This window comes from Gracilinanus agilis, chromosome 2 (genome assembly GCF_016433145.1).
Source record: "Gracilinanus agilis isolate LMUSP501 chromosome 2, AgileGrace, whole genome shotgun sequence".
Classification (NCBI taxonomy): Eukaryota; Metazoa; Chordata; class Mammalia; order Didelphimorphia; family Didelphidae; genus Gracilinanus; species Gracilinanus agilis.
The window spans coordinates 649,101,792-649,112,529 of NC_058131.1; the positions used below are offsets into that span (position 1 = coordinate 649,101,792).

General features: G+C 41.2%; 1 protein-coding gene across 1 annotated transcript in view; it reads left to right on the top strand.

Annotated features, from left to right (window-relative positions):
• Window positions 1-8,692, top strand: part of R3HCC1L (R3H domain and coiled-coil containing 1 like) — a 113,334-nt gene extending 104,642 nt beyond the window's left edge. Inside the window, exon 8 of the mRNA XM_044665746.1 lies at window positions 7,515-8,692. Coding sequence (XP_044521681.1) covers window positions 7,515-7,582 — 68 coding nt within the window. The 3' untranslated portion in view covers window positions 7,583-8,692. The remainder of the gene's footprint in view (window positions 1-7,514) is intronic.
• The last annotated feature ends 2,046 nt before the right edge of the window (window positions 8,693-10,738 follow it).

Below are 10,738 nucleotides of genomic sequence, written 5' to 3' on the forward strand. Positions count from 1 at the left end.
TTTTTAAAAATAAATAAAAAATAAAAAGGCCATTATCTTAGACAGTGTCCTTTTGTGACAAGTTTCCGCCTGTGGTACCGATGATGTAAAGATCTATCTTTTTAGACTCCTTATTTTGCAGAGACCATCCTAATTTTTGTATCTGGGAACAGGATATGTGAGAAGGTTTGTGTGTTGTAGCCAAATCTCTTCTTTTACTAGTTCTGTCTGTGAAGACATGTCCCAGATTCAGTAAATACTGTTGTATTTCTGCAGAGCCCTAAAATTTCCACTTATCAACACCTGAATTCAAAATTCTGTTATCTCTTTGGATGAATTAATGCCTGTTTCACTATGAAATAGGATAAAATGTACCTTCTCTTTGAAGATGAGAGAAATCTCTAGAAGAAATGGAAACCCACTCAGTCCCGTTTCCATCACCTTTTTTTCAGCCACGACACTTTATATTTTCAAAACATTGATCAAATCCTAACACCATCAGGAGGCCTCCCCCCAATTCATGGGTTAAGAAAATATATACCTCCCTGAGGCATCGTAGATGAGTAGTTTCTCTTTTCATTGCTGCCCTGCAGATTAAAGTTAAAAATACAAAACCATAAAAATCCTATCATCAAGCCAGGTTGGATGAGACCTTGAGGCCATATCATACTGAAACCTTCCCAGGAAAATAACAACCAATTCTGTTTTGAAAGACTCCAGAGGAAGAAATTCCATAATGTCCCTAAGTAACCCTTTTCAGTTCCTAACAGCTTTCATTGTCAGAAAATTTTTCCTTACTGCTCTCCTTAGTGGAAGTAGAGAATCCTTAAGAAAAAAGACTTGGGAATAGGATTAGCTCTGAGTTAGCAGTCCGAAAGTCTGTGTTCTGGTCTAGTCTCTGCTTTCAAGTGGGTAGGTAGCCATAAGAAAGTCATCATGCTTCAATTTCTTCATGTGTAAAGTGGGCCTAATAACCTGGTCTACCTCACTGATAGAGCATTTGTGAGGATAAAAATGAGAAGGTAAATGACACTGTGTAGTAGACCTCAGTTTTCTCCTCCTAAAATAATGAAGATGCTTTAGGTGATTTACAAAATCCCTTTCAGCTGTAACATTCTTTTCAACTAAGGAATACTGTTCAGATGTCAGATGCTATTATTATTGTAATGGGTGAATTTGTTGTAACAGATTTGGCATTATTATTACTAAGATGATCATATCCTGACCCCTCAGCCTTCTCTGGGCCTTGATGTCTTTGACTTTTGCTCATAAGCTTTATTTAATTATATTCATACCCTGTTTCTGATCTTCTTTACAAGTGCTTTCCATGTACCTTAGAACCCTGAATAGCATGAGAAAACTGTCTTGTTCATGGATTCAGGATTTGTGGGTTTGAATATTTACTGCTTTCTTTTGCCATGAAACCATGTATGAAAACCAGCTCAGAAAGGCCCGGGAAGCTTTACCTTTCCACTTAGGCAACATCCCTCTCACACCTATTTGTGATGGCAGCCCAAACTTAGGTGCCCTTTGTATTCCCAGGCTCTCTGTAATTCTAGTCTCTGCTTCCCTTGATTTTGCTACTGGACGGAGGTAATAAAAGATTATTAAATAAAAGCATTCATCATCCAACCTACCTAACTAAATCATTAATAATTTAAAAGCAAGATATTTTCATAGATGACTCTTGAGGATCCTGTGATAGAATTATCTTATAAAATCTCTGAGATGCCATTGCGTCCAATCCATTGCCTTCATGAGACTCTTGGGATATAGCAGGGGAAAGGATAAGGCCCAAAGTCAAAGGACCTGAGTTCAGAGCCTTTTTCTAAGTCTCCTCAACCTCTGTGACCATTGGCAGATCACCTCACCTCTCACAGCCTCTGCATCCTCAGCTATAAAATGACATTGAACCACTTGGCCCCTAAGGGCTCCAGAGCTCTCATTCTGTGGCCCTTCTGCTACATGCAGAACAAATGATCATCCAACACTTGGCTTGCATCTCTCCAGTGAGGAAGGATGTCCACTCTCTCCAATGGAAACCAATTCCATTTTTAGACAAATCACACTTTAGGAAAAGTCACATTTTTTTCTTTGTTTTTATGAACTTAATAATCATCAACAAATACAGATACTCAAACATATACACTTAGAAGGGTTGTATATATAAAACTGTGAAACTCTGTTACAGAGTTTTCATTGAAAAACTCAGATTGGGGCAGCTAAGTGACTCAGTGCATAGAATACCAGGCCTGGAGTGTGGAGGCCCTGGATTCAAATTTGACCTCAGACACATCCTAGCTCTGGGACCCCAGGCAAGTCAACCCTAGTTGCCCAGCCTTTACCTCTCTTCTGCCTTAGACCCAATACTTAGTATCAATCCTAAGACAGAAAGTAAGGTTTTTGGTTTTTTTAAAGAATGTATTAGATTTAGCAAGATATTAAGATTTCCCTAATTGTGTTCCCTTCTGAACTTATTGATGCTTTTCTGGGGGCATCTGTCATATTTGCCACCTTTAATTCTTTCAAAGCATCCTATTGCTTCCCATTATTTACTGGTAATTCATCTTTATACATCAAATACCTTACTATTTGATTCTGTTGACTGGAAGTAGTCTGAAATTTAATTCTTATGATCTAGTATTCTTTTTTTTATTAATAATCAATTAATTAATTTAGAATATTTTTCTATGATTATGATTCACGTTCTTTTCCTCCTCTCTTCCTTCCCCTCTCCCTGAGCTGATGAGCAATTCCACTGGATTGTACATGTATCATTGTTCAAAACCTATTTCCATATTATTAATATTTTCAATAGAATGATCATTTAAAGTAAAAATCCCAATTATGTCCCCATCAAGCCACGTGATTGATGTTCTAGTATTCTTGCAAAAGCTAAAATATGTTGTATTAACTAGCTAATAATGTATCCAGTAATTGAAAAAAATTTAGGTTTTTTTGATCTTGAATTAATGATCTTTCATTCCTGCAAATATTCATTGTCTCTACTAGGTTCCACACTCCTGGTGTTGTTAGGAATACAGAAATCTTAAGTCATGGCCTGTCTTAATGAAGTTTATAACCCATTTGGGAAGATAATTCATTTCATTTTTTCCCGTAGGTAAAGCACATAGGTAGCCCATCATAGTGACTAGAGAGCCAGTCTCAGAGTTAGGAAGCCTGAGCTTTGTACACTTCCTTCAATATACTAACTTTGTGGCATTGGGCAAGCGTCTTAGGTCCCTAATTGCAAATTTGTTGCCGTATCTTCATAGGCAGAAGGAATTTGCTCATCACAGTTACCTATAACAATGAAACACAGATGTAGGCCAAAAAATGAATGTAAAGTATTATGCTAAACAGTAGGAGAGAAGAAAATTAGATATACATTGGCCCTCCCCTCATGGAACTCACAGTCTAATACAGAATAAATATATTAGAATACTTTAAAAATCAGAGAGAAACAGTTGCTCCTGACCAGAACATTTCAGGCAAGGCTTAATTCTAGTATCAGTAGCATTTCTATTTATGCATCCCGTTGATGGATTGTTTTTAAATCAGATAACTTAAAAGTGTCAGGTTTGTGACACTAAGAAAATTTTGTTTGTTCTCTGAGTGGAATTTCCAACCCAAGTTAATCTTTATATAAATTCTAGTACTTTTTCATCCATCTGTCCCATCATTAATACATTCACTCTGTAGTTCATCCCCTTCTGCAGCATTAATAGCTTTAATGAGCATTGTGTTTATTCCATGACAACTGGCAATGAGAGCTTATAGAGCATTTGGTAGTTTTAATAGGGCTTTCCTCACCACAACCCTGAGAGGTCAGGGAAGTATTGTGCCCATTTTACAGAAAGAGAAACTGAGAGCTAAAGAGCTGCAGTGATTTGCCAAATATCATAGAGCATATCAGTGATAGGATAAGTACATAAATCTAGGTCTTCTGGTTTCTTCAGGCCTCCCTTTTCTTTCCCCCGAATCGTAGAAGAGTAATGAAAATACTAAACAATCCTTGCCCAGGGCCTCTGCTGAATACCACTTAGTTCCCCAGATTGATAATACTAACCCATAGATAATTATCTTCTAAGTGTGACCTTTCATGGCAGTGTATCTCCCCACCTCCAATATAACTATTCTGCAATCTGCACTACATTTTCTAAATATATTGATAAATATCTATATGCTTGCTAAATCAAGAATCTAAAGCCTTACCAAAATCAAGATAGGTCACATTTTTCACCTCCTCTTGATCTCCCACATTTTTCACTCAAAGTAACAGAAGGATATTAGATTAGTATGGTTGGACTTGTTCTTAAGAAAGCTATGCTCATTATTATTCTGTAGATGTTTGTGAATTGATTTTGCGATGATTTTTCTCATTATTTTTCCCAGGTGTAGAAGTAAATCACACAGGTCACATCCCCTTTCTCTTTTTAAAATGAAAACACTGGCCCTTTTCCAATCTTTAGTGCCCCAAATCAGAGAAACGGTAGCTAGTGACCCTTCAGTTACTTCAGTCAATTCATTTAAAACTAGGAAATATATAAATCATCAGTCCCTGTTTATTTGGATTCATCTAGGTACTTTCATAATGTAGTACCAGTTCTATTGTCCTTTCTGTCTTTTACGACTCTTAGCTTCCATTTTTTTTTTTTTACAATCAAATTGAAACTCAACGAAAACAAGCAAAATAACTCCCCTGACCCCCACTCCACACCTTTTAGTGTTTTCTGTTATGTTCATTTGTATACCAGGAGGTATTGTCTTTAGTTTTCTGTCTATTTTACATATTTCCCTGTTTGTGTTTACAGGTTATACTTTAAAGGGACATTGAGGGAACAGTCACAGTATGGATTTTGGAAGCCCCTCTCTGGGCCTCCTTTTTCTTGTCTCTGAAATGAGAGTGTTGGATTGAATGATCTTTCTCCTCCAGCTGTTAAGAGTCCCTTATTCTAGGCCTACTTCAGCTTTTCTGAATTAAATTTACTGTTGCTTTGTTCTGCTCACTAATCTGGGGGTTGGGGAAATGGGGAGTGGCTTCTTCATTGGAATTTCTGGCGTTTTTTTTTTTTTTTCAATTATTTATACAACCAGCTAGTTTTCCCTCACATTTCCTGTGTTTTTGATATTCTCTTAAAAGATTAGTTCATGAAGTCTGTTATAAGTCTCTGGTTCACAGAGTTTGAGCTATACTAATCCTTACCTAACTGTCTAAAGATCTCAGTCCCTAATCTAGATAAACCTGCTGCACTAAACCAACCCCCCTTAGACAGTAATAGAGGTAGTGGTCTATGGCAGTTTATCAGACCCCAGGGAGAGGTCCTGGATCCAAAAGTAACCCAGACTTGCCTGATCTTACAGACAAATGCCAGATGGTTCAAGATAGCCAGGAAACTCAGTAAATAACAGCAAGACAGAAGGGCAGTAGGTAGGATGGGAAATCAGGGCAGTATCAGCCACTAAGGAAAAGCAGCCAGTCCCTCCAGGTCAAACCAGAGAAAGACCCAGCTCAAACCTCAGTTAACTGTCTGACCCCCCACTCTCACATTCTAGAATCTTTTCCCTACATCTGCATTTCCCTGCAGACCCACCTCACATGCTCAAATCCTCTCTTCCTTATAATAAGTCTCCTGTCAGGAGATTTTGCCTTTTATTTTCCACTTTCTCCTAGAGCAGAGATTCTTAATAATTTTGTGTCATGGATGGACCCATTTGGCAGTCTTGAAGCCTGTGGACCTCATCTCAGAATGTTTGTGGCCTACATTCCTTTGGTGGTCCATAGACCTCAGATTAAGAATCCCTGACACTACAGCCTCTATAGTTTCCTTAGCTTGATTTATGAAAATCTCACTTTTTAAAAAATTTTGTAAGATTCCCATTTACTCTTCTTGGAGACTAGAATCCTTTTCAATTTTTGGTCACTTTTTCCTTGGTTCTTCCTTTAATACTTCAATAAACTCCTCTCTGATTGGAGAGCTAGACAGTTCTTCAATTTTCTAAACAAGTCAGTTATTTCTAGTACCATTGGATGCTGTATGCCCAGATACCCCAGTCTGACCTAGAGCTAAATCATAACCTCATTGTTATCTGCAAGTAGTCATTTTCTGGCAGGAAGAGGACTGGCACTGACTGAACAGACATTTGCTTTGATAAACTTCATTCACAGTACCCTGGTCCCTCCCATTGGCTCACTCCCATTTTTTAACTTCACCTTATCTTGACTGTTGTGTTCAGCACAAACCACAAGATGGAGCCCAAATAGCAGTGAATTCCTTTCCCTGTCATTGCCACCTTCTAGTTTGCAACTTGGTAGTGGTTTTGCCCCCAAAGTAGAACCAAAGAGATACGTGTAGAATATCTCTGTGATAGAAAGACAGATTTAATTTTTAAAAGTTTATTTATGCAGCCTCTGATCCTTGTACTACAAAGTCCCTTATAGGTATTAATATGTTTAATCTTTTCAATAGAGCCAGATGGTAAATAATTAGTAAGGTTTTTTCTATAAAGTTTGAAGACAGAGAAACTAAGAAATAGAAATGATCATTGAAATCAAGAATTGTAGTTTCTGGTCAAGTGTTTGGGTCTCAAAGCTTTGTAAATTCTGTTCCTCGATCCACCCCACCCCCATCCTTTTCTTAACCAAAATGTTAAAAGATTGGATCCAGGATTTCATGGATGTAGGAAATTCCCAAGTGAGGAAACTCTCAACCCAAGTAGTTGACCACTTAAAGTCTTAGAAAATAGCCTAGAACACTGAGAAGATGAGTCACCCAGCTAGTTTGTGTTCAAGGAGTTAAGCCCAGGTCTACATGCCTTCAAGACTAGTTCTGTAGTCACTATGCCATGCTGCATTTCACTGTCAAATTAAAAAGAGAAAATTAAGCTACTTTCCTCAAATTTGCATTTTCAATGGTGTTAGAAGCAGCATCAGTTCTCCACCATTCCTTTTGGTCATTGTCACTTATTGGTATGCATTCTTGCTACCCCCAAACTGCCTCATTAGTAATCTTAAGAACCCTGAAATTGTGAGGTAATTTTTAGTAAAGCAAAGCTAAGATGATATAGCTTATGCCAATTTTACCATTTCTATTGGAGTTTAGAACTGGAGGCTCAATAATGAGTGCTCAAATACATTCCTAACAGCCTCACTTTGACCCTTGTTCCTCTTGAGAATAAATCAGAGATGAGTATAAAACTAACCTTCAAATTCCCAAATGATAGGTGATCTGAAGAAGGCATTAATACAGTTGAGAAGTAGAGGAAGAGAAGCAAGAATAACCAAGCAAGAACTGAGATCTGGAATTTGCTTGATCCTAGTTCTGAAATATACCTTTTTTTTTTAACCTCTTCATGCTTTCCCTTGTTTCTCTATTATGTAACATTTTCTTATTGGTTCTGTAGAGGCATTAGTTATTGATAACCAAGTCAGAAAAGACCAGCCATCCTACTTGTCTTGGTTGAAATTTCCCTAAAAAAAGTCAAATCAATTGGTGGTGTGTTGAATGAATTATAAATATTGCCTGTCTCTACAGAAAAAAAGCGTTTGGAGGCCAAGCAACGGGAAGACATCTGGGAAGGCCGAGACCAGGCTACTGTCTGAATATCACCCCAAGAAAAGGATAATTTCATGAATTCTGAAAGCTCCAGACTAGAGGACCCATTCTGAGCTGTCCGTGTGTGAAAAAGACAGACTCTGGATTCAGAGAGAAAGTAAACTCCTCTGTCTTGGCTGTTCTGTTTAGACCTGAAAGGAACAGTTTGGAATCACTTCATGTGGAAAATGAGAGGAAGCAATGTTCATCAACTAGGAAGAAATTTGTAAGCTGATGCCTCTTTAAAAGAGTCCACTGAGTGGGTAAGAGAAGTCATCGGTGTGGGAGCAATTTGTCTGTGAAGAGTGTAACTAGCCTCGGAGCAGAAGAGGGGAAGGAGGCATCGGGGCCCCAGGCCAGAAGACTACCAAGACCTTGATAGGGAAGATGTAGGCCCCAAAAGACACCCTCCAGCACCTCCTTCAACTGTGACCAGGGATGTGTGTGGACAGTCAGCACAGAGAAGTGGAAAGTGTTCTCAGGGACCCAGAACCTCCATTTTAGTGCTAGGTCCAAAGCTGCAGAGCAGGCTGGCAGCAGCACAGCTTGAGGATGTTTGATCTCAAGAGTTTCAGCTTTGCCGAGAGCCTGCCTAGTGTTGCTCCTCTCACACGGCAACCAGGGATGTGCCCGTGGCAGATGCCCACCAGGGCCTGTGTAAAACACTAACATCATGGTGTAAGAGAGATGCATTAAAATCTATTTCCTGATGTGAGCGGCTCTCTCTGTTTTCTCATCACCACAGAGATACAGAGTGGAGGCAGGGAGGGGATTCCTTTCTTGTCTTCCTATCAGTAATAGTTAAATGGAGTTTTTAATTCTTCCTGCGCCCTAATGATCTAGGCTTGTGTCTCCCAAAGTTCTCCCTTATTGTACAATTGTTAACATTTGGCATTTGTGCCTCGTAGCCCCCTCCTTCTCATCACCCGTCACCCTCTAATCTGTCATCCCACAGAAAGCATCTGGCACACAGCATGTTCTTAGTGTAATCATCTCAGCTTGTGCCAGCAGCACTTGGCAAGCAGCTGGAGACAATCCATTAAGACTAAGAGCAGCCAGGGTCAAGTAAACCCCTCTGGGCAGTGCAGGCCACAGGATGTCAGAGTCCTTAGCCCAGGCTTTGTGCCTTTGACCTCCACAGGTAGGTGAGCTGTAAGCTGCCGACATGGCAAGAACCAGCCTTTCCTTGGGTCCTCTGTGAAGCCAGGAGCTTTGTTCCTTGTGGCTTAGGGCTGGAGACATGGATAGATGAAGAGCACTGCCCAGGGTCAGGACAGAATAGGGAGTTGTGGGGAGAGATGCTGCACACATATTCCCTACAGGGGATCCTTAATCTTAAACCCACACTTCTTGGAGCCCTGTGAGCCTGTGTCCAGGTTGTTTGGTCGTCGGGTTCTAGGTCATCACTGCCAGTGTCCTTTGAGCTTGCTCTCTACCTATCCTGTTTTTACAGTTTTTGAATCACTCACTAATATTCCTAATTCTGATCCGTCACCCCACTGCCCATCTCTGACCTCTGGCAGCAAGGCCTTCTCCTCCCTGCCTTCCAGAACAGGCTTCCCTAAAGGCCTTTAGCCAGATGTCTGAGCCAGGAGACCTCGGTCTGGGAAGTATTCATGTTGGGCCTGCAGGAGAGTAACTTCCTCTGTGGTGGTCTTTTAAACAGCAGCCAAGCTCTGAAGGCGGACCTTTCCTTGGCTGGCCTCTTAGAGCCTGGGGGCAGTTAGCACAAAGAGGGAGTTTTCTTATTCCGGTTAAGGTCTCTTGGCCTTTCTGAGAGCTTTAGAAGGCAGTTTCACTGTTAAAATATCCAATCTAAAGGGGATCCCATTCCTAATCTGAGTGTAGTATATCCCCTCTCTCAAAAAACCACTTTACCTCTCATGAAATTTTTTCCTCCAGGCATTTAGCCCCTAACCTAAACAGTACGAAGGGTATTCTTAGGCAGAATCCAAAAGCCCTGGGAGTCATCTCTTTCATGTAGGATAGGACTGTGACTACTGACCTAGCAGTAGAACATGGAGTCACAGGACAGAATCACACAACTGAGTTTTTTCAGTAGTGGAGATGAATTGTACTTATCTGTTTCCATTCTCTGTGCTGAGTCTCCCTGCATCCCCTTGGTGGCCACAGTAGCCTAGGCCATAACCAATTTCCTACCAATTACCCCAAGATGGCATGGGCCACCCCAGGAGCTAGATGGTGACCCCTTCCAAGATCTTCAGGCCAAGGTTAGAGGACCACTTGGGGGGAATGTTGCAGAATTCCTCGGTTAAGAGAATATTTCCTCTAGGCAAGCGTCTCTGCCTTCTAAATGACAGCACAGAGAGAGGAAGTCATATGCCCAAGTCTGACATGCATTAGTCCAGCCTTATTCAGTTATTAATAACTTGGGATTCCTCCTAACGCCTAGAACGAAGACCAAAAAACAGATAGTTCCCGTCAGTCCTGAAGGCCTGTGCCCACAGCTAAAATAACAAATCATAGGACCTAACCCCAGAGGCCAGGCAGAACTCAGCTAGAGCCCCACGTTCGCTTCACAGAGACCGAAATGTGCCGAGGCTCCATCCTTCAGCTTTTTGGGGTTTGTCTGGAATTTAGTGGCCGGCCCTTGGTTCACATTCCTCACTCAGTTATAAGCTGTGCTAGCCGGAGCTGCTCCCACCCCGCCATGTCCCTCCTCCTTCCTTTTCAGCTCAGCCCTGTAACAGCACAGCCCTTGTGCAGCCTCTTCCCAAGCTTGGACCTGCCACTCCTCTCAGACGTGTGATGTGGCCAGGAGGGTCGGGGCTGGGATGGAGGCCGTCTGCCTGACCTGCTTTCTCTGGCACTCCTTGAAACTGGGTCCTGCGAGGAGCTGTGAGGAACCTCCCAGCCTCCATCTGGCCTGCCAGAGTCATCCGTCACCACGTCCTCCTCTGCTAGATGCACGTTTTTCCACAGACCATTAGCTCCATGTGTGGGTATAATGTTGTTACTGTTTGGGAGCTGTTTGCCGAAGCCAGCAAGAAATCAGTCCTTCCCTTGTTTACCCAACCTGCCTTACCAAAATATAATGTCTCTCCTGCTTCATAAAGAGCTGGGGGAGCCGACCGTACCCGGCACGGGAATACAATCCCACCATTTTATGTTCATGGAGCGCGCCCAGAGCGTGACCCCTTTTG